General features: G+C 35.6%; 14 protein-coding genes across 14 annotated transcripts; 4 read left to right on the top strand and 10 right to left on the bottom strand.

Moving 5' to 3' along the window:
* Positions 1 to 9: 9 nt before the first annotated feature.
* FDP41_010527 (uncharacterized protein) lies at positions 10 to 1,911 on the top strand (the record flags this gene model as incomplete). Its single annotated transcript, XM_044700835.1, has 1 exon — positions 10 to 1,911. One exon carries the CDS (start codon positions 10 to 12, stop codon positions 1,909 to 1,911), a length of 1,902 nt encoding a protein of 633 aa, XP_044568175.1.
* Positions 1,912 to 2,069: 158 nt separating this feature from the next.
* Positions 2,070 to 2,711, bottom strand: FDP41_010526 (uncharacterized protein; the record flags this gene model as incomplete). Its single annotated transcript, XM_044700834.1, has 1 exon — positions 2,070 to 2,711. One exon carries the CDS (start codon positions 2,709 to 2,711, stop codon positions 2,070 to 2,072), a length of 642 nt encoding a protein of 213 aa, XP_044568174.1.
* Positions 2,712 to 3,127: 416 nt separating this feature from the next.
* FDP41_010525 (uncharacterized protein) lies at positions 3,128 to 5,593 on the bottom strand (the record flags this gene model as incomplete). Its single annotated transcript, XM_044700833.1, has 1 exon — positions 3,128 to 5,593. One exon carries the CDS (start codon positions 5,591 to 5,593, stop codon positions 3,128 to 3,130), a length of 2,466 nt encoding a protein of 821 aa, XP_044568173.1.
* A 22-nt stretch (positions 5,594 to 5,615) lies between these two features.
* Positions 5,616 to 5,972, top strand: FDP41_010524 (uncharacterized protein; the record flags this gene model as incomplete). The annotated part of the gene is made up of 1 exon (XM_044700832.1): positions 5,616 to 5,972. The coding sequence occupies one exon, from the start codon at positions 5,616 to 5,618 to the stop codon at positions 5,970 to 5,972; it is 357 nt and encodes a 118-aa protein (XP_044568172.1).
* A 935-nt stretch (positions 5,973 to 6,907) lies between these two features.
* On the bottom strand, positions 6,908 to 8,044 carry FDP41_010523 (uncharacterized protein; the record flags this gene model as incomplete). The annotated part of the gene is made up of 1 exon (XM_044700831.1): positions 6,908 to 8,044. The coding sequence occupies one exon, from the start codon at positions 8,042 to 8,044 to the stop codon at positions 6,908 to 6,910; it is 1,137 nt and encodes a 378-aa protein (XP_044568171.1).
* Positions 8,045 to 8,226: 182 nt separating this feature from the next.
* Positions 8,227 to 10,107, bottom strand: FDP41_010522 (uncharacterized protein; the record flags this gene model as incomplete). The annotated part of the gene is made up of 3 exons (XM_044700830.1): positions 8,227 to 8,756; positions 8,809 to 9,237; positions 9,402 to 10,107. 3 exons carry the CDS (start codon positions 10,105 to 10,107, stop codon positions 8,227 to 8,229), a joined length of 1,665 nt encoding a protein of 554 aa, XP_044568170.1.
* A 327-nt stretch (positions 10,108 to 10,434) lies between these two features.
* FDP41_010521 (uncharacterized protein) lies at positions 10,435 to 12,465 on the bottom strand (the record flags this gene model as incomplete). Its single annotated transcript, XM_044700829.1, has 1 exon — positions 10,435 to 12,465. The coding sequence occupies one exon, from the start codon at positions 12,463 to 12,465 to the stop codon at positions 10,435 to 10,437; it is 2,031 nt and encodes a 676-aa protein (XP_044568169.1).
* A 296-nt stretch (positions 12,466 to 12,761) lies between these two features.
* On the bottom strand, positions 12,762 to 14,993 carry FDP41_010520 (uncharacterized protein; the record flags this gene model as incomplete). The annotated part of the gene is made up of 1 exon (XM_044700828.1): positions 12,762 to 14,993. The coding sequence occupies one exon, from the start codon at positions 14,991 to 14,993 to the stop codon at positions 12,762 to 12,764; it is 2,232 nt and encodes a 743-aa protein (XP_044568168.1).
* A 178-nt stretch (positions 14,994 to 15,171) lies between these two features.
* On the top strand, positions 15,172 to 17,022 carry FDP41_010519 (uncharacterized protein; the record flags this gene model as incomplete). Its single annotated transcript, XM_044700826.1, has 2 exons — positions 15,172 to 15,538; positions 15,686 to 17,022. The coding sequence occupies 2 exons, from the start codon at positions 15,172 to 15,174 to the stop codon at positions 17,020 to 17,022; spliced, it is 1,704 nt and encodes a 567-aa protein (XP_044568167.1).
* An 881-nt stretch (positions 17,023 to 17,903) lies between these two features.
* FDP41_010518 (uncharacterized protein) lies at positions 17,904 to 18,326 on the top strand (the record flags this gene model as incomplete). The annotated part of the gene is made up of 1 exon (XM_044700825.1): positions 17,904 to 18,326. The coding sequence occupies one exon, from the start codon at positions 17,904 to 17,906 to the stop codon at positions 18,324 to 18,326; it is 423 nt and encodes a 140-aa protein (XP_044568166.1).
* Positions 18,327 to 18,411: 85 nt separating this feature from the next.
* On the bottom strand, positions 18,412 to 18,879 carry FDP41_010517 (uncharacterized protein; the record flags this gene model as incomplete). The annotated part of the gene is made up of 1 exon (XM_044700824.1): positions 18,412 to 18,879. The coding sequence occupies one exon, from the start codon at positions 18,877 to 18,879 to the stop codon at positions 18,412 to 18,414; it is 468 nt and encodes a 155-aa protein (XP_044568165.1).
* An 811-nt stretch (positions 18,880 to 19,690) lies between these two features.
* FDP41_010516 (uncharacterized protein) lies at positions 19,691 to 20,161 on the bottom strand (the record flags this gene model as incomplete). The annotated part of the gene is made up of 1 exon (XM_044700823.1): positions 19,691 to 20,161. One exon carries the CDS (start codon positions 20,159 to 20,161, stop codon positions 19,691 to 19,693), a length of 471 nt encoding a protein of 156 aa, XP_044568164.1.
* A 55-nt stretch (positions 20,162 to 20,216) lies between these two features.
* On the bottom strand, positions 20,217 to 20,513 carry FDP41_010515 (uncharacterized protein; the record flags this gene model as incomplete). The annotated part of the gene is made up of 1 exon (XM_044700822.1): positions 20,217 to 20,513. One exon carries the CDS (start codon positions 20,511 to 20,513, stop codon positions 20,217 to 20,219), a length of 297 nt encoding a protein of 98 aa, XP_044568163.1.
* Positions 20,514 to 20,619: 106 nt separating this feature from the next.
* FDP41_010514 (uncharacterized protein) lies at positions 20,620 to 21,726 on the bottom strand (the record flags this gene model as incomplete). The annotated part of the gene is made up of 2 exons (XM_044700821.1): positions 20,620 to 21,443; positions 21,528 to 21,726. 2 exons carry the CDS (start codon positions 21,724 to 21,726, stop codon positions 20,620 to 20,622), a joined length of 1,023 nt encoding a protein of 340 aa, XP_044568162.1.
* Positions 21,727 to 21,982: the final 256 nt, after the last annotated feature.

Below are 21,982 nucleotides of genomic sequence, written 5' to 3'. Positions count from 1 at the left end.
AGAAAAAAAATGCTGCAGAGATCGACAGCTTTCGGTTTTCCGAGAGAGCTTTCTTCTTCTTCCTTTCGTCATTATCATGGCCGGCATCATTATCACGGATATTCTCATGCCTTGAAAATTTTGGGCATTGTGGTAGTGTTGTTGTTGGGTTTGTTAGCCAATCCATATAGTTTTGTTTTCGGAACGAAGCACCGATCAAATACTTCATCATCGGCTTGGTATGATGAATATATTAGTATCACAAAATCACTCGATTCAAAATATTTAATTTATCATTTTTCAATGAACCAATTTCATCATCGTCAGGATGACGAACCAATTCATATATCATTCTCTCAATCTAATTTATATCCCTATATTTTAGACAAGTATGATTTGGAGCATCTACAAGTCACAATGACAAGAGGTAGATATCACTATCGGGATTGGGGGTTACTGAAAAAAAAGAATTCACCCGATCGTGATAGTGAAAATAATAACAGCGAGTCACAATTCATTTCAATGCCACCAAGCGGATTGACTGTAAAAGCTCAATTTAACAATTCCAACCAAACCACTATTAGCAATATCAAACACAAATGGGATTACCTTGTCAATGAATTGAGTGGTCTCTTTTGTGCTAGTATTAATTTTTTAACATTTGACACTCGAAGAGTTTACGACAGTGGAATTGTCAACTTTATGAATCATCATCTTGAGAACAGTGATCATTCTACAACAACGACTATCTATGGAACACTGAGTGAAGAGACTGTGTGTACAGAAAATTTGACACCTTTCAAATCTATTTTGCCATATAGAGGAAATAGAGGTATTAGTGCTCTATTAATTCCTAAATTATTATTCGATAGTGATTATGTTAGCCTGGTGTTGGATATTACAAGAAAGGGCATATTCATGAATGTGTTTCGAGTGATCAAATACAATGAAGGAAACGAATATGAAAACTACAAGTTCATTACCTTTAAAAAGAACAAATTACACATACCTTATGGAAATAGTTATATTTTTGTAAACAGTGCCGACAACGAGTTGCAAGATGCAAAGACTGTTGCCACAACGAATTCTATGGCTGATCGTTCAATTTCTACAAGCACCGCTACTGCTACTACTAACTATTTATTGAAACAGATTCTGAATGCAATGAATGACACTAAGAGTGAACATGCACATCCTCTTAATCTCAATGTTTATGATGTCAGAAATATTAAGAGTGGTTTTGAACAAGTTGTTCCCTCTCGTGTTCACATTATGAGATATCAGCTTGACAACAAACTCATTACAAACATTGAAATATTCAATACAAGTGGCTCTGCTTTGGACAAGGAAAATTATTGTCTCTACGATGTCATACCATGGTACTTTAAAACCTTTATACATACTTTGGAGATTAATGGGCAGTCGATTGATCAAGCTCATAAGCGTCACATGATTAAGAACATGAGAATTTTACCACAAAAAGATAGAGTCAATCCATTGGTTATGAATTTATGTTTTAATTTGACATCATTCATTAGTGATAAGAATAGCGGTGCTAAGAACGGCTTGTCAACCTCTATACAGGTATCCATTAAGTTTGAAAAGACCTATTTGAAATATACTGAACATGCCCCTGATGCGAATCGAGGATTTGACTTGTCGAGTGCTATTGTGATTCACTCCAATTCTGACAATCCCAAGGATGTCTATTTCTACTACAGCGATAGCCTTCTCATCAATCTTCCCACACCTGATTTCAGCATGCCCTACAATGTCATTACACTGACGAGTACTGTGATCGTTTTGTTCTATGGAAGCATGTTCAATTTGATGATTCGAAGATTCAATGCAAAGTATGAAGAAGAACACAGCAAATCATTACTGGATCGATTGTTGGGAACTATCTTCAGGAAGAGAAACACCAGCAATTAATCTCTGAAACATCTGATCCGAATTGAAGCAATTGTTCACTTTACAGTAAAGAGACAACAATTCTTACTGGCTGACTATGGTGACAAAAATTTTGTTTACTACAAATATATTAAGTTTTAACTCGAAGAAATCATGATGGTTGTCATGATAAGGGTTCCTTAATTCTTTCTTAGATTTTCCAAACGTTGTTGTAAATCGTCATCTTCAGCTGTTGTTACTGCATTTTCCTCCTCGAGAATTTTTGAATTTGGTGTCTTTCCCATTTTTCCACTCATATCCAAACCAATTTCGTCCAACACTTGATTGACCAATTCTTCTTCTTCACCTTCTGCTTCATCGTCTTCCATCACATCGTCAACCATATCGTTCATCATTTCGTCTTTCATGTCCATCATTTCATTTTGTTTCATAAATTCTTGCATAATCTTTTGCATTTCAGGTAAATTCAATTGTTTGTTCATTCTAGTCATTGTTTTTGTCATTCCTTTCATGGCTTGAGTCATTTCATTGGTCGAGTTAAGTGTCGTTAATTTGAGAGAAATAGCTTGTAATTGAGCTTGCATTTTGTGCATTTTAGTCACATGTTTTCGGGTACGGACAAGATCTTTGGCCATAATTTTAACTGTGTCCATTTGATTTTGTCTGGCCATTCTTCGCATATCATTGATGAGCTTCTTTTCCTGGTTTTGTAATTTCACTCGTTCTCTTTCCATTTGTCGAATGGTTCGTTCAATGTTACGTTTATATTCACGGAGCAATTCCTTTGGTGTTTTCTTTTTTCCGAATATTGCTTCTAACATTTTTGCGGTTATTCTTGCACGGTTTAAATTTAGAGAGTGTTATTGTTGTTGTGATCTGATGATCCTGGTAATTTTACGCGTAAATGACTTTGATAACGCAAATATCAATATTGGAGAAGAGTTGCTTATTAGCAAATCAATCGATTGTTGGAGTGATGATGATGATGATCCTGATTGGGTATTCTTGCGAGAGTTTTCGTCGTGAATCAAAAGAGAGGGATGATGATGAGATCGAATTTTTTTTAATAAAAAAACCAACAAAAAACACTGAGTCCTTTCTTGTCGGTTGGATGTTCCAATTCAAAGTTAGAAGGGAAAATGTGAGAAATTGAGTTTCCTTCACGGTCAGAGAGGATGAGCATCATCACACCAAGGACCGTGATGCGAACTGCAAGTAGCTGTTGATCATCCTGGATTTACAACGAGGATGATGATGTTGGTGGTGAAAGATGTTGAGTCAATTCCTTAATGATAAATTCAATGATTGGATTCGACATCAACGTGCGATCAAGAGGGTGATTGTCCTTATTATCGGCAGCTTGGTAATAATATCCATCTTCTTCGATACAATAAATAAATTTCAAATCTTCTACGAATTGTTCTAAAATAGAAGAGTTATTGCTCAGCATGACGTGTGAGTCATTATCCACATTCAATTTCATAGAATTTTTGGCATTCAGTTTCAATAATCGATAGATTGATTGAATGTAATATCTGTTGTTAAGAAGAAATGATGTGAAATCATCATTATGGCCCTTCATCATATCACTACTGCAGCTCGTTGGTGTATGTATGTAATAATTTAAAAGGATATTCAATAGTGATTGATTGATAGAATGATTGACACTTGTGTCTGTGCCATGACTGTTAAATTTGTCAATGCAAATATAGATTAATTGAAATAATATTGCGCTAATGGATTGCAAGGTTATGGCTGTAGAATTGTCAATATATTCACGTGCAATCCTATGATTAATAAAATTCACAATTGATATAGATTTGGTGTAAATATTATTGAAATAGTATTTGTGAAGAATTGAAAATAGTTTGGACATGTTGCTCACGGTGGGAGAGCTTTGGGACATGCTCGTCACATTAAGATTCATATTTCTCACCAATTCACATAGAATAGTATAAATGTAATAGTACATGACACATTGTTCTGATATATCAAATTCCGTTAAATTCACAATGTATCTGTTGACAATATCGTTGAACATTTCGAACAGAGAATCAAAATTCGTTTTAAAAACTTTCTTATTCATGCTATATAGAGAGTGTAGAATAATAATTGGATGATTAAAACGCTGTTTGACATGTTCCATGACAGAGTCAAAGTTTTTCATGTGATGTGTGGTAATGCATAGAATCACATCACTCAAGCATTGCAAAATATATTTGCGAGGATACTTGACAGCGGCAACACTGCTATTAGAAGTTGGTAAAAGTTGCTTTGCGTTGCCAACGATTTTGTTGCTACCGTTGACCTCAGTCATGTCCTTTTTTGGATTGACATTGGTCTGATCACCTTTGTCTCCAACACTCAAAATAAACATTTCATGAAAATAATGTAAAATGCATTTCACTTCATCTGGATACAATTCAATATCTTCACGTTGTAGACTCTTTAAAAGGAATGGATAATAGCATGCATTGAATAGAGCTGAATTCAATGTAATGAATTTGATATAATTTGGAAAAGAAATATTGTTAAATTCATACAAATCGTCATGACGGCGTGATGATGTTGATTCCTGATCGACATCTGAGTTGCTGTTCATAGTGTTGGTGTTATTCCTGGTAGATGCACCCTTAGAGGCAATATAATAGCTTGGCATATAAATGTACAATAGTTTGATATAATATTTCAATACAAATTTGTTAGAGATGTATCTTGGAATTTTTCGTTTCGCTAAAATATGTAACATGTTATAGAAATGATTTGAGTATTCGGCTTTGCATTGATTTTGGTATTGATCACTAATATACGTAATAATCTGTAGAATCTGGAATGCAGAATTTTTTTCATAATTTTGTTTGATGTGATCCTCATCTTCCAATGTACTTCCATATATTGAGAATAATTGAGGTAAAATAAAGATGGCGAATTCTTGTTTGTACTTGACCAATAACTTCAAGTCTCTCACTCCATTCAATCTTTCCTGTTCATTGAAACTTGTTAATTGATTCATCAACAGTTTTTCATCAATTTTAGATTCAAGATCTAAATTGGGGTTAGCACTCCATTCGAGTGGTTGTTGAGTGGTTTCACCACTCAAAGAAGGCTGATGACTATTATTCACAAAAGCAGGAATATATTCTCCATAGTCATCCACTTCATCATCAATTAAATCATAGAAATAACTCAGCTCATTCACAAGAGGATTATTGCCAAATTGATCCAACTTTAATTCATCAATGACATCCTGAGCTGACAAATATTCACCAATAATTGTATTTTGAGAAATTGAGTGGAACGATGGTGTCGTGTTGCCGTTGTTGTTGCTGTGGTGATTGATAGCAGAAGTTGTTGCAGAGTTGGTGGATGCACTGAGCGAGTGGTGATGAAGTGTTGTTGCTGTTGTAGTACCAGTCGATGGAGTAGCACCGAGAGAGGTCGTGGATGAGGGTAAGGATCTTGCAATGATGGAGGTGTGGTTTGGGTGATCCGATGTACGGGTATTACTACTGGTTGAAGAAGATAATGATGATGAATTCAACCCGCCCAATGATGCCGAGCTCTTCAGTTGTGAAGAAGAATTTCGGTGATGCTCACTAACGGTAAAATTGTTAGTGGTGTTGCGATTGCTGATCTGGGGAAGAGGCTTCACTTTCGGCTGTGGCAAGGAGGGCAGTGGTGGTTGCTGAGATTGATTTGGCATTTTTTGATGAAGTTCGAAAAAAATGACTCAACAACAAACCATCAAAGAACTCATAAACCACTTAGAACAACAACAACAACAAATCAAAGAACTGCAAGATGCTATTAAGACGCTCAGACAAACAGTACAGCAATTAATTGAAGTTACAAAACCAACTCAACCAAAACCTGAACAATCAACAATTAAAATTTCTCAAGCTCAAAATGAAGCGCAAAAAATTCACCTTCAACCAAAACCTGAACCAACCCAACAACCAAAACAGGAAACTAAACATTTAGAAACTCCTCAACTCAAAATTGAACAAACTGGTCAACCCAAAAACAAAACTAATTCAATCTCAATCTACTCGGACAGCAATATCTCATCCTCATTTTGTTAAATTTATTCTAAAAAGATTTGAATCAGTTATTCAACACTGGTACATCCCAGACAGCAAGACCAACACTCTCAATTTAGTCATTCAAAATGCCGAAACTCAACAACAAATACTAAAGAAACTTAATTCACCAGCCATGACAGAAAAAACACAAACAAAATATTTCGCCTCACCAATGATTTTTACATCATCTCCAACAACATTAATAGCCAAAGAAAAATCAATTTCGAATATCCAAACTCTCATTAAGTACTCAATCAATCAAAAGAAATGTAGAATTGAACAAATGGGAAAAAATTCAATCCACAAGAAACCTTGTACAAACTTAAAATTAACTTTGATTCCAAGAATCCCAACACTGAATTGATTGAACAAGGATTTGAAATTATCAAAAGAAAGCAAGAAACACATATAGCAAATTGTATACTCCCTGAATCAACAAGTGAACTCGCAATTACCAAAGCTATTAAAACACTATGCAAGAACACAACCATCAAATTCGAAAAAGAGAGACTCAGTATTAAGAAAAAGGTAAAAGATACCTACTCATACCTAATTGTTGAATACAAGCTTAATGACATCAATGAATTGAATAGACTAACCTCAACAAGATTTATTTGCTCCACTGAAACCAATTTCAAGACAATTCAAGCCAAAGTCAACAGCATGAACGTGCGTTTAATAGTTTTACCAGCACCAATGGTGCTAACAATAAACTAATTAGATTTTTTGATGAAGTTGTTGCTTTTCATAATAACAAATTGGCAAACGGATACAAAGGGTGTGACCATGAGTTGGTGGTGGTGTGTATTAAATTCTGTGAACATAAATTTATGACAACAATAAATGATATGAAATGTCTAAATGTATGTGATTAAAAATGATACATTGTTATCCCAACATTTTCAAACACAGTTTTCAATATATATACTATTTCATTACTTCTTAGGATAAGGTCTATTGAAGCCATAGACAGGTGTTACGAATGGATTGAAATAAATTGATTCCAATGGTGGGCCCTCCTTCAATAGGACCTGTTCCATATTGTGAATCTTTTCTTCTCCCTTCAAACGTTCATAAATAAATGATCCCTCCTCTTTCAGGTCTTGTGGAATTGATTCATAAAATTGTTTCAGGACTTCATAGCTAGCTCTAGCCTCTTTCAAATTCTTGAGCAAGAACATATATGCAATGGCGTCCTTATTCACAGTACCATCATCCAAAAGTTGTTGCATGTTTTCAACTTGTCCTAATTTTGCAAATGTTTGCAATAATACAGTTCCAAATGATTGAGGATTCTGTAATTGTTTGTCAAGAGAATGCTTCAAACCAACACGTTGACTCACATCCTTAGAATATGCTTTAGCCATCAAGTTAAAATCAGTGGTTGTGGGTTTTTCAATAGAGAGAAAAACTTTTTCAATTTCACTCACGTCCGATTCTTTAGAGTCTCTCAACAATTTTACCATTTTCAGAGTCTGGCTCGACAAGGCCTCAATTCTCTCTGGTGAAATCTTTGCGAGCGCTTCTGAAATTAGTTTCACTTTTCCTTTAATAAATTGTTCTCCAGTTACAGCGTCTGTATGAACTATCTTTTCACCACAATAATATTCTTCTTCACGTGAATTGGCACCGGTTCCTTGTGGTTGCATGAGAGATTGAAGAGAAGTAAGATCTGCCTTTGAATCACCAAATAAAAAGCTATCAAAAGCTTGGCTGTCCAATCCGGAACCAGAGGATGATGACGTTGGCTGTTGTTGTTGGGCCTCAGTGTTCTGTAATTCTTCGAAAATGTGTCTCATAATTTTACTACCAGCACTGGGTTGTTGTTGTTGTTGTTGTTTGGCTGCTCTTTGGAAGCGTCTTCCTTGTGGTTGTTGCGAAGGAATGACTCCTTCATCAATAGTTTTGGTGAGAGATTTGAAAATATCATCGGATCTAGTTTCTTCTGAAGGAACGTCAAAAATTGAGCCTATACGAAAGTTGAGAGAAACATGGAAAGACAAGGCTTGTTGTTGTTGGTGAGCCGTTCTCAAAAGAAGAGAGAACCGAGAGACATGGGAAAGACGATTCATTTTTGTTTTTCTTTTTCAATTTAAAATTTTTTTGTTCTCTGTTTTTTAATGGTACTCGATCGTGCCCAAAGCAAAGTTCGAAATACTGTACTAAATCATTCAGCAATTTTCAAAGACGAATTGAATATCGATGCAATTCTTCCCATAAAAATTATTAAATTAATAATATATTTTCCAAAAGTTTACTGAACTCCAATCACAAAAATTGTGTTGAGACATGCAGCAGTATATCCAATCATTGTATAGGCTGCCAATATCACAGGTATCTCCACATCATAGCGCGAGTGCAAGAGCTCTTTCATTGTCTTATCCTTAGTTTCTTCTTTTGAAAGATAAAACCTCTTGAGTAATTGAAAAACAATTATTCTGGTAATTTCCTTATTCAATAAGAGCCAAACAATCCCAACAGCACTGGTCCATGCAATCCTAAACCAATCCTGAAGGTTCAATTCGAGAAGCCGCACTTGTGGATACAATAAATGGTGTGTTGGAGAGGAGGCGTACTGCATGAGAGAAGGTGGAGTTGAAAACAATACTTGCAAGAATCCCTGTTCGTTGTGATCTTGTAAAGAATGGTCCATACCATGCAACAAACGTGCACACACATATGTTGGTCTTTTCAACGCAATGACCGTCCAAATACCAAGAAGTGCTCCACAAAATGCACCAAACACTCGAGCTGTGTCTCCATAGGATGATCTCCACGGATTGCCTTTCAATCATAATTTGTGTGAACTAAAAATAATATGAAAACGAACCCTTACCTTTTCTCAATGATGTACTATAAAAGATGATTACTCCCACTGTAAATGTAACAATAAAAAGAGGCGTTATGAATGCTCTATTACTTGTAATGAATGATCCAGGGCTGGTGACATCACCGCTCATATCCAAGTCCATCAAGAAATAAGGCTCCAAGTAAACATAAACATATTTGTTACAAATGAATAGCACAAATAATCCAATGATCAAACCTCCATAGATATCCGTAAGCGAGTGAACTCCCAAGTATAATCTACTCATGCAACATAATACAACCCATGCAATCATGGCGACAATGAATACATATTTTAAATATGGTGCATTTTCAAATGAATAATATTTGAGGAAATAGCCAAAGAAAGAAATAGCAAGTGCAGTACTACCACTGGCATGAGTGGAGGGAAATCCAAATTCATTCTCATAACAAAATTCTGCAAGAAATGCAAGTCACACCGCAAAAACCACAACATTATTATAGAGCATGAATGGCGACAAGATGTCATATCATTATTATTATACAAGATACCGCACCACACGTAATAGTCGTAAATTCAATCGATTTGTTCATAATATTATATGTCTAAAAGGAACATACCCAATCTTGACTCTAATTCAGGCCTAGGTAATTCAAATAAATCCTTAAGATATTGACCTATTCCGAATGAAAGTGCCCATGCAATCATTACACGAATACTTAAATGTTGATCAATATGCCAAAATATAAATGGAAGAAATGAAGCAAACATTCCTTCATTACCCAATTCACTGCTCAATAAAAACAAGTAATACCAAAATTTGGAATATTTGAATGTTGGTTTTGATCCTACATGATGTTGAGATTCTTCGGAAAAGGAAGAGGAAGATGTGAGTGGGGATGTGTTCTTTTTCTTGTTGTTATTAGTATTCGAAGAAGGAGGAGGAGGAAGAGGATTCACTTGTACCACACCAAAGAATTCTTGAAAGGCTCGCACAGTTTTTGTCTCGGACATGATTCTTCTATGGAGATAGGCTTTGAATTGATGGAACAAAGAAGAAGTAGAAGCGCCTGATGATGACGGTTCCGTAATTATAAAAGTTGAATCATTGTTAATATCAGAATTGGAGCAGGATGGTCTAATGATCTTCTTCTTGTTGTTCTGCTTGTTCTTGGAGTTTGTACTCAAATTATTATTATTGAAGGACTTTTCCGACTCTTTGTTATTGTTACTCATGCTGGCCCAATCACACTGTGGCTCATTCCGAGTCTTTGAAGATAACGATGATGAGGGAAAGGAGGAGGCTGTTGTGTTCGAAGAAGGCATTCACGGCAACACGGCCAAAGATCACTTGTGAAATTTTTTTATTTTTCCAAATTTTAGGAAAAAAACGCTGTCATTTCAGTCTGAACAATAGTATGCGATAAAGAAGATGATGAACAGTTTCATGAGGATGGCAAACCAATCCACAAAGGTTCATCCAACTAAGAAGAGGTTTGAATTGCATTTTGATTGTAGTTGGATGAACCTTTGGGTTTGTCCTGAGTGTCTTTTCTCTCCAAAGAGTTGTTTGGTTTTACTTTCAAAATCATCACTTGTGACAAATAGAAGTTGTATTACTTCTGAGAATCAGAAGGTACAAGCGAACATTTGTTACATGGTTCTACAACTACGGGTAGTCACATGAGGTTCCTCTTCTTCTTGATTCTCTTCTTCTTCTTCATCCTCACTCGAAGCACGACCTCCCAACTCTTCTAGTAATTGGAAAATTTCTTGCGCTCGTCTTCTTCTCCTCTGCTGTTGTTGTTGAGTGTTGTTTGTGGTCGAGGTACCTCCTGTGGCATTGTTTTCCTCCTCATCTTCATCCGATTGTGACGCCAATAATTGCATCAAATTAAATACCATACTTGCAGGTAAAATCAAACTCGAGTGTCCTTCTCTTGTTTTTCTTTCATTTTCACTGATGAGACGTGAGACACGATCATGCTTGGAACGTTCTTCTTGACGAGTGGAAGAAGAACTACTACTAGTGCTCATGGCATGGTGATGTTCTTCATCGTCTGCCATGGTGGGACTTTCCAGAGAAACCTTATTGGCATCTCGGTAGGCCATATTCTTCTCATAGCAACTGGTTTCAGGATTATCATCAAAATAGTCCAATACTCCCAACTCGAATAGCTTGATGTTGTGTTCGATACCACTCGTTGCCAATACTCCTGGATAGATTGGATGAGGAGCCAAACAATTCACAACATGATCATCTCCCTTAATGACATTAATGATACATCCTGTTTTTTTGTCCCACACAAACACATTTCCACAATCACTGCCTGACAGGATATATTCTGAACATTCACCAAAGAAATTCACTTCTTTGACAGTTCTAACATTGCAGTGACCTATATAGGACATTTTGGCATCAGCAGCAATGGTACTGCTAGTGACACTCTTATCAAATAAATAGATATGATCACCGCTGTAGGTCGCAACAATTTCATCGCCATACTTATTGAATCGAACACCAGTGACGTGGAGAGGTATGGGATGTGGTCGACGAGTGGACTCATCGCTCGGTAATAATCCAGAAGGACAATACTTTTGAACTGTTGATGCATCAATCACTTGATCTCTTCTGCTATTCGAAGAGGAGGAGCTCACGATTTTTCTACGATCGAATAATCTTACAAACGGATCGTCACAACCCAAAATAATTTCGTTGCAATTTCGTGGATTCATGTCAATACTATTAATATCGATGGATGTTGCCGAGGAGCCACTGAATCTTACAAGACGACTACCACCTCCAGTGCCACCACTTTGTAAATGCAACAAATTGACATGCTCATGATTTGGTTGTCTCAAATCAAATAATTTGACATAACCATCTTGAGAAATGCTGATGAACACGTTTGGTGAAGAATTCTCAATACAAACTCTATGAACCATTCCTGTATGCTCCTTGATGGTTCTTATATGTTTACCTTGTTCATAGATACAAATCTTTGAGTCTGCAGCACTAGATATGATTCGATCTAAATTACAATGAGGAAAGAATTTCACACAGAAAATGTTTCCTGTATGCGGAGTTGAAATATTCCATTTGCATTCTGAAGAATGAGAATTCCAAATTTTGATACAACAATCATCACTGCCAGAGATGAGAAGAGAATCAAGATTTCCAGTATCCTCATTACCCAAATAATGAGAGGCTCCCAATGATGCCGAATGAAAATAATCCTCTGGAGGTATCCATGCCACGGAATTGACACAACCGGAATGTCCCAAATGTGGATCATCAATCACTTTAGCTAAATGCAATCTGTAAATGAGTGAAGGATGTGTTTTTAGTAGCTCTAAGGGATTGACTTGATTTGGATAGAAATCAAATGAGGAGTAGGACGATGAGTAAGAATGAGAAGGCAGTGGAGAGGAGGAGTGTGGATCATGATGAGATGATGCTTCTAAATGGTCATGATCCTCGTCATGATGAGGAGGAGGTATTGTTTGATTAGGACTTTGGTGATTGAATGATAATGGTGATTGCAATAAATTAATATTTGAATAGTATTTGTGGTTGTGCGGAAGAGTTTTCATTTGAAAAAGGAGTGATGGAATGTTGTGATCGGAAACAAACTGGTACGAAGCCGCAAGGGAAGAATGTGAAGAAATGGTTGGGGAGGTCATTTGTGCGTATGTCAACGACTTTGAGGTTATGAATGATTTGTTGGCGGATAATGTTGTATTATGTGGTTATATTGCAATTCCAAGCAAACAAAATATTTGAAGAATCAAAGAAGATCGAATGATTTAAGCTTCTCGGTCAAAAAGGCACAACAAGGGAAATGAGTGTTTCGTCCTTCAAATATTTTTTTAAATTTGAGTTTCAATTAAAATGTTTTGCCAACTTCAATTCATTCATTAACATGCTCAACAAGTGGCCTTGGCAATTTTACCAAATTCTGTATTTGCCTTATTTGCTTTTATTCTTGTGACTCCTTCTTTGGCTGGGAAATTGTTAATTGATCCATTTGTTTTGTCAAGGAATCTTCTGTTGAATCCTTTGTACTGCTGCTCTTTGGAGGGGCTTGTTGTTGTGATGCAGCTTTCTTCTTTTCCAAAGGATTAACGAACTTTTTAGTGCCGCTTGTGGTGACAGTCGATGATGATGAGGATGGTTTTTTAACAGCACTGTTAACGGAAGAACCAAGTTGGTTCAATTCGTTCACTACTTTTTCAATTTCTTCTTTTGTTTCAAAGGGTACATGGTGATTACCTTCATGGTTTTTAGATCTCACAAGTTGCAATAGCCAATTCCACATGTTCATGTTAAATGTCATATTTTGTAGAATTTGCTTGGACTCAACTAAGGATTGGGGTAAATATACATCTTCTTTGAGAAGTTGAAGAAAATGTACCCCGAGTTTGTATTCATTCATAGTGGGTCCAATAAGGAGAGCACCAATCAATTTGAGTTGCTGTTGCTCAACGTGATCAGAATGTCCTTCTTTCTTTCGCTTTTTAAATACTAGTTTCATATAAACATTGTTGCTGTCGAGTAATTGCTGGGGTGAACAGTAAATGGAAATTATGGACTCATTAGTGTCTGTCGAGTGTCCAGTTGTAGTAGTAGTAGTCGGTTCGTAATGCCCAAGGCATGAAATAAAAAGTCCAAAGAACTTTGGTGTTTGACTGAAGAAGAGCTTGGTTTTTGTACCATGTTGTGGTGACTGTGATGACGAAGTGGTATCCGTAAGAATTCTTTCGCCATTTTTGTCTACCAAGTAATGAGAGCACAAGATTGCTTGTTCTCGAGCGCTTGTCCAGTTCTTCCAGACTGCTCTACTCGTATTACCATGAGTACTGACATCGATCAATTCACTTAATTGGATTTCTGCACAATCACCAATACTGTAAACGTTAGGTATGGTCGACAAGGAATTTTCACGCATGGTCATGACTTGGAAATGCTCATTCACTACAATACCACCATTCTCTCCAATAGATGCATGGAGATATTTCTCAGCTAGTTCAGTTTCGCTTTTAACACCGACGGCCTGAATGACACATGAACATGGAATAACTTTCTTAATCATCTGTGCATCATTTGTGCTACTTTTAGAAACAATTGTAACTGAAGTAACCATTCCTTGCTTCTCTTCCGAATTTGTATCGGCATGAATACTTTCAATCTCGCTATTCAGCTCAATTTCAACATATTTCGAATATTTTTGTTTCACTAAATTGGTAAGCATTTCACATGCACGGTCATCTTTCAAGAGAGACTTTCCAATATGTTTACCTCTCGAAATGATTGTTATTTTTGGAAGAAGAGATGGCTGAGTAACATCCCAAAACGATGGCTGCGATGTTGTACTTGAGGTTTGTAATTGTTTCTCAATGGCCTCATATCCTTCAACAATATGACTCACAATATCTAAGGAAAGAGTACCGCTTCCAATCACAACAATTCGGTTATGTTCGGTGCTTGTTGGAGTATTTGCGGTAGTGTAGTAACTATATAATTGTCTCATAATGTTGTAGACTAATTCCACCTCCTCAACGTTTCTTACATAAATGTAATTTGAAATTCCTGGATGAATATGGTATTTCTTTGGTATGCTATCAATTTCGAGTTTTGGAAATGTTGAAGTAGATTCAGGGGAGAATGCTATTGGATACTCTACGACATGAGCTCTACCTCCCAAACACAAACACAAATCGTCATATTTCAACTCTATTTCCTTGTTATCGCCACCATTTCTTTTATATTTAATTGTCTTTTCGTTTGCATTTACGCTTGTAACCACACTATTCAAAATCACCTGATTGACATTATATTTTTGAATGAAATTTTTTGATGAATCATGTTCGGAACCACTCTTGTTGCTATCGGAATGAGTGAAATCACACAGATGAATTCCACCATAATAATCCAACAACTTTGAAGAGGGAGAGGCTTGTAGAAATTTAAATCGGAAAAATAAATTAGGTCTACTACAGAAATCTTCATTGCTGATGAGTGTAATGTAAAGCGCCGAAGAAGGATACTTTGAGGATTCAGTAGTACTATTCAATTTTTTGTTTTCATATTCACGAATGGATTGAACAAGACTAATTCCTGCATATCCTCCTCCTACAATGATGACATGTTTTTGGTTTGGTAATTGTTCAGATTCCAAGGAGCATGAAAGCATTGGTTGTTGTGTCGCCATTTTTTTGAAATGCAATCGACATCCTCTTGTGCATCATCGTGCGAGAATTACAATTTTCAATTTAATGGAAGACTGAGAGAATGCAATTTAGAAATTCCACTCATCCTTTCGAATGCAACTTGATGATGCAAAGCGTCGTTTGCAATTCAACTTTGGTGAACATTAAAAAATTGAAAACATGATTGATGGAACAGCTGGCTCTGAAACTGTCTTGTGCACACAAGTCTCCTCAAATAATACCACAGAACAACACGACGACGAACAAAATCTCTTTCCGACCATTACAGACCTCTCTCAAATGATCGATGCCATAGGTTCTGACACCGATGATTTCAAATTTATGGAACAAGACAATTATTTATTTTACTGTTATGGGAGAGTGAAGAGTACAACATTTCCTCCACTCTTCACTCTGTCCAACGATCAGATTCAGATTTCGGAAGAAGAATTAAAAAGAAGGAAAATTAGAAGAGAAATCAGAGGATTGGCTTTTGAAAAATCGAGTGGAAAATTGGTGAGCAGATGTTTGCATAAATTCTTTAATTGTAAGTGAAGCATGAGCAATATAACTTGGAAATTTATGGTTGAGCTCGACACGCTCCATGATGATGGACATGAACATGGTCACATCATCGGCATTCATCTCCTCATTATTATCAATAATCATATTTTATGGACACACACACATTCAGTAGTGGATGAAAATGAAGAGTCCTCCATTCAAACTCTAGAATCTCGATTCAACACTCATACGAAATCGATCAACTTGTTAGACATTTTCCTGGTATTGGAAAAACTAGATGGCTCTATGGTCATGCCCATTCGTGTCCACAATAATCATATTGTATTCAGAACCAAAAGAGGATATTTCAACAATGTGACCAATGAAGCAGATTTATTTGTTCACAACACTCAATTTCATCATCATCATCATTCAGGCGATACAGCACCTGAAAAAAGAATGCAATATTTGGAGTTTTGTGAATATACCATGAAACAGGGACTCACTCCCATCTTTGAATTCTACTCGAAACAAAACATGGTGGTAGTCGAATACTCCGAGACATTTCTCACATTAATTGCCATTCGTTCCACCTCTCATGGGACATACATGCCTTACGAGGAAATGTGTGAATTGTGTGAAAAATTTAATGTTCCTTATGTGACGTGTATTTTCAGTTCAAAGAGTAATAATAACACTCGAGTTAGAAGAAGCAACAATTGTACAATGGACAGCACTGACTCTTCACCACCATTCAACACACCACTGATCATTCACACTTTTGAAGAATTAAAAAACAAAGTCAATGAATTGCGAGGTATTGAGGGAGTGGTATTGAGACACAAGAAGACTGGAGAAATGTTCAAACTCAAAACTAAATGGTATTCTGAACTTCACAAAAAGAAACAGCTCATTACCGATTCGAATCCATCTCCTTCTCATGTTTGGAAATTAGTATTGGACGAGAGTGTGGATGATTTTCTTCCATTCTTAAATACTGAGAAAGAAAAACAAGAATTGAGACGATTCAATGATCAAGTATGGAATGCCATTGATGAATGTGCGGAGAATGCCCTAAAAGTCGTGCAAGAGGCAATGAATCATTCTCACTGCGAGTTGAATGGTGCTGTTGATGTTGCTGCTTCTTCGATCCGTGCCATGAGTTCCCATTCGTCATCATCTCAACAAGAAACTCAACCATCATCATCACCATTGCCTACATTCAGAGCGAAGGAAATTTCTCAATACATTACCGATCATACCAATCATAATATCATATTTCGTAAAATTGTATTTAAGGTGAAGGGAGAGCTTGATAAGAGGAAACTTCAACAATCGATGGATTTCAAGCAATCATTGAAAGAGATACATGCATGTACGAACACTAACAAAGGAATTATGAGCATTATGACACCCCAAGAAGTTGTCAAATACTTTATCATGCAATACATTTTCAAAGACTTGGAGTTAGTGAAGGAGTGTTTGAATCGACCACATTTGGTATATAATAATTATAGAGTAATTTGAGAGTAGTGGAATAATTGCGCTCGTCGAATAAATTATTATTGTATTCTTCTTCTTTTGGCCTTCACACTAGTATCGAGTAACTTTATATTCATTCAAAGAATCGAATTGTCAAAGTTCTGAACCTTAATTGCCAAATGCTTCCTTGATTCTACCAAAACCACAAACCTCCCTTCATACAAACTGAAGTTTTCAGAGTTTTATTAAATTTGTAAATCATCGGGACATTAACAAACACAACGTTTGCGTTCAAGGACATTCATATATTAGTCAATCATCTCCTTGTTCAGGCATGTTCATATTATCCGCCATGTTACGTTCAAGGGACTTTGCCTGACAAAGGTTTTAGATTGCTTTAACATTAATCAATCAATTGTTCCATCCAGCCAGGAAATGTTGTTGTTGTAAGAGACGTTGCTAAACAAATGAGGTTATTTTCTCAATGAATTCATTGAACAATTTTCACTCAATTTACTTTTTTTACTCCTTTTGGTTGATTCAAATTTCGAATTGATATTATAAGAATTTAAATATATTATGTGACAAGTTCAATGAATGCATCCAATCCAAAACCATACCATCAAATGGAAACAAAAGGATGGGCAAAGTAACTCTCATACATGATTTAGAATCAGTGAATGGAATGGTGAGTTTTAAACCAGAGATATCCCTTCATACAGATTGTAGTCTAAAACTCGACTCAATATTTGTCTATCAATGCCATTCAAAGAGCATTTCAAATAAATACATCATCTCCTTGTTCGTACTAATCGCGGGGAACTAGTGCGGGGAACTGAGGCATTTCTATTTAACCGAAACTTTCAAAAAGCTCCATTTCGAAATCAAAGCGATGTTCAAAACACTTGCAACAATACCAACAAAAAATGTCTCAAGATTTCATTTTCGTGGTCGAGAAGACTGTCTGGCAAAACAAAAAAGAGGTCGTGAAGAGTGAAATTCAATGCTCAGACTCTGTCTTTCACGAACTTTTCAATGTTCCCTATCCAGTAGATCCAGCAGCTGGACATGTGATTGGGGTCGATGTGGATGGCAAGAGTTTGGATCTTTGTTGGCAATATGAAGTAACAAAATCCATTTCCAAGTCCGTATGTCCAGTGACTGATGGAACTTGGGATTTGTTTAAATTATTCGCGAGAAAAGGTTTTCGATTGTTGCAGCAACGAAATTATGAGAAAGTGGAAGGTGATTCTCCTCTCAAAGGAAAAAAAGTTGGTGGAGAGAGTTTTTGTAAGGGATGCAACCAAATAAATGATGTGCATCCTATGTGGAAAGAATACTTTCCATAATCTGTTGAGGTTATTATTATTACTTGCAGGTGGGGCCACTGCTCTGGTAATTTTTGTCCAGATCAATATTTGTACCAGAAATTAATTACTTGAACATGTAGTTAGGCAATGTGGAAACCACTTCCTTGTCTGAAAGAATTTTGCTATTCTTAAAGGCAATTAGCGATCCTTTTAAGTTTGTTTTCGCTTGCACATGCTTTCTTAAATGATATTCGTGTGATTGTTTTCTGTTAAACAGTTTGTTCATAATGTCAATCATAGCCACAACATCTGCTTTAGCAGTATGCTGATTTTCAATTGGCTTGTGGAAGAGGTTTTCGTATAATATTCCAAGCTTGGTATTATCTGTGTTGATATTTTTCTTTTTCAATCTCTCCTTAAAGATTGATATAGAATCCAAAAATATTAGTTCTCTTAAATCATCAGTGAATCCAAAATGTCTGTCTTGGGTTTTGTAAAACTTGTATGCTTGTAAAAATGTTGTTCTATCAAATACAGCGTTGTGAGCAACAATAATACACTTCTCTGGAATGAAGTTGCAAATTTGTTGCATGGCCAGCTTTTCAGCACACCCTTTTTTGGCTTTAGCATTTGTAATTCCTGTTATTATTAATTCCTGTTTCTTCTGTAATAGGTATCCGAGGGCAGATATATTTCGCGAATGAAAGACTTTTTTGTGTAGTTAAATTTTGAATGTAGCAATCGGTAATTCCACGATTTTCTCCTAATCCTGTTGTTTCAAAATCTAAAAGAAGCACTTGGTAATTGTCGAATGATCTGCCAGGCTTTAAGCATTTCTTAAATTTGTGTTGTCTGCATGTTCCATTATTTTCTTTCAAGCAGCATTGTCTGCATAATCTGTTACATGTTGCTCTTGCGGAAGTTTGTTTTTTTCCGCATTTTGTACAAGGAATTGATGGCTGTACTTTTTTTCGTTGAGTCGTGTTAGTCTTTTCTGTTGATTCAACAGTTTCAATTAGGTCTTGTGAGAAATTCAATTGACTCTTTTTCTCTGATATCCCTAATTGATTTCATTTCCTCTTGTTCTGCTCTCATATTAATTATAAACTTGGTACAACGTTCCTTTCTCTGGAGTTGTTGACGGATTGCATTTGTTAAATAGGTAGAACTAACTACGCATCTCAATAAAATATTTCCTTTCTTGCCATCAATACTATGATCTTTTTTTTAAATGTGTTTTCATATTACCTTCATATGAGTATATTTTTGCGCATATGGGGCACGCAAGACATTCGTTTGTTCGTTGGACAACATCACTATCTTTTCTTAAGGGTATTGATGTTAATTTTTCGTTCAACTTAGCTAAGCATTCCGTAACTAGTAATTTCATTTGTTTTACAAATTTAATCTTCTGCAATTTGTTGTCGGGCTTTAGTGGTAAGCTTTGAAATGTTATTTGCATTCTGTTGTAATGATACATCAAATTCTGGAAGAGAAAATCTACGAACCTCATCCGTTAGATGAAATATATTTCGTATTTCAATTGACTTTCGTAATTGCTGACATAACTCCATGCAATTTAAGTTTGGTATTTTATGACGCAAAATACTGAATATAAGTTCAAGACCATTGCTTGAGATGACTGATGGTTGAAATATTATATCCATAAATTCCTCTAATAATGTTGAAAATTCATCATCATCAAAACAAATATCAATTAATTCATCAATAGCTGGTAGTCCAGTTTCGATATCTGATAAAATATTAGAAATGTGAAGCCACATTCTCAATATTGAAGTAATTCCTTCTTTTGTTTGATCTGAAACTATTACAGATTTAGAGAAATATTGAACAACATTTTGCATTAAACTCATTTTCTCAAACACAGAATATTGGTCATCAATACATATTTGGTAAAATTGTTGCATGTTATACAAATAATCGTAAAGCTGTAAGTTCTCTAATCTTGTATTGTTTGGTTAAATATTCTTCAAGTTTTGATCCATCTAATTTAGAAATGGTTTCTTCTAATAGAGTATCGTCTTCATCTTCCATATTGTCATTCATTTGAGATTGTAATTCTTTACTATCACCCAATAAATAGCCGTTAAAAATTTCCATGATGGATGGAACTGGTCCATATTCTATTTGTTTAAAAAGCTTTTCTTTAAGTGCTCGTAACTCTGATAAAAGTTCTTCAGAAATGAGATGTAATACAGGATCCATTTTCATCTCATCCTGCACTACTACATCTTGTTTTTTTAGTAATTTGAAAATATATTCATGTCTCAAACTGATATATATAAGTGATGTCATAGAGAGCGTGCTTTTGTTATCTATCAATGGATTTCTTATTCTTTTTAAAATATGTAAATAATCCTCGCAATGAACAAATGAACAAAAGTATAAATTTGTCATGTTTTGCAAGTATTTTCATAATTATAGACACACTATCATTTGTATACAAATTCCCATAGACAACACCTTGATTCCACTTTTTTAGTGTGCTTATTGAAGGAGCATAAATATTAAATCCAATATCTGAATTCCCACGCATGAGTTGAATCAACTTCTCGGACCCATAGTATCTACCTAATTTCCAAAAATACTTAATTGGATCAGGTATTGCATAAGGACGATTTGGATTTAACGTTCGTAAAATTTCGTCCTTCAATCTTAGTAGGTTAAAAGGAAGTTTTTGACTCTCTTCATAAATTTCAAGCATTTTCAATAGTGATTCTAACAACTCGATTTGGTTGGATGGAATTTTTGTCATATGTTTCTGGCATAATTCTAATCTTTTCTGGATAATTTTTGGGTATTGACTGTAGCGAGAAATATCTATATTTTCTTCCACATGAAATCGTGATTGCCATTTACGTAACCTTCCTTGCAGCCTCTCACAATTTTGGCATCGCACTTTCTTTGAATCCAAATCTTTACTACACTCAGTGGAGAAAATAACTTCATTGCGAATGTGTCCTATGACTATTTTTCCTGATTTGTCGTATATTTTGTTATCAGTGTTAATGAAATCATCATATTTGTTGGGAAATCCTTCGCAGAGCTTTGCAAACGTTGATCGGGTAGGTTGACCTTGATTCATATTATGTGTTGACTTCTTTTTCTTCACGGAACGTTGATCGCTTTCCAATGCTTTAGAAATTATTATTATTGTATTTGTATTATTATATTTATTAATTGTTAGTATGAACTTAAATTTATGATAAAAACACTTACAATCACCATCACGAGGATGGTCTTTTTCAGCATTATGAGAATGGTTGCAATCAGAGCAACAGTAAATATTGCAATTGAATTCCTTTTGTGAATTTGGTTCTGTTGACTCGGAACTTTGTGTGTTGATCTTTTCTATTGATGAGGATATATTCAAAAGCCTACAAGGTTCACACCACTTGTTGCGTTTCTGCTTTACCATCCTTTTCTTTCTAAATTGTTTAGGAGCAATGGAGTACCTGACTTTTGTGTCTCGCGATCCACAACAACAACAGAACAACATTTTTTTGTTTATTTAAATGTTCACTTGGTTATGCCTGCAAAACAACAATACAGGTAGGAGGCTTTCGTTCTCCTCTAGGTAAAGTTGCGCACAAATGATTTTTCTAATATATTGACACACGCTTGCGATATATTGAATGGTAAAACAAAGAAGTTCTGAATCCATTGGGGAAAAA

The sequence above is a fragment of the Naegleria fowleri genome, assembly GCF_008403515.1.
Source record: "Naegleria fowleri strain ATCC 30894 chromosome Unknown tig6, whole genome shotgun sequence".
Taxonomy (NCBI): domain Eukaryota; phylum Heterolobosea; class Eutetramitea; order Acrasida; family Naegleriidae; genus Naegleria; species Naegleria fowleri.
Note: the sequence above shows the minus strand (reverse complement) of the source record. Positions and strands in the feature narration are given on the sequence as shown.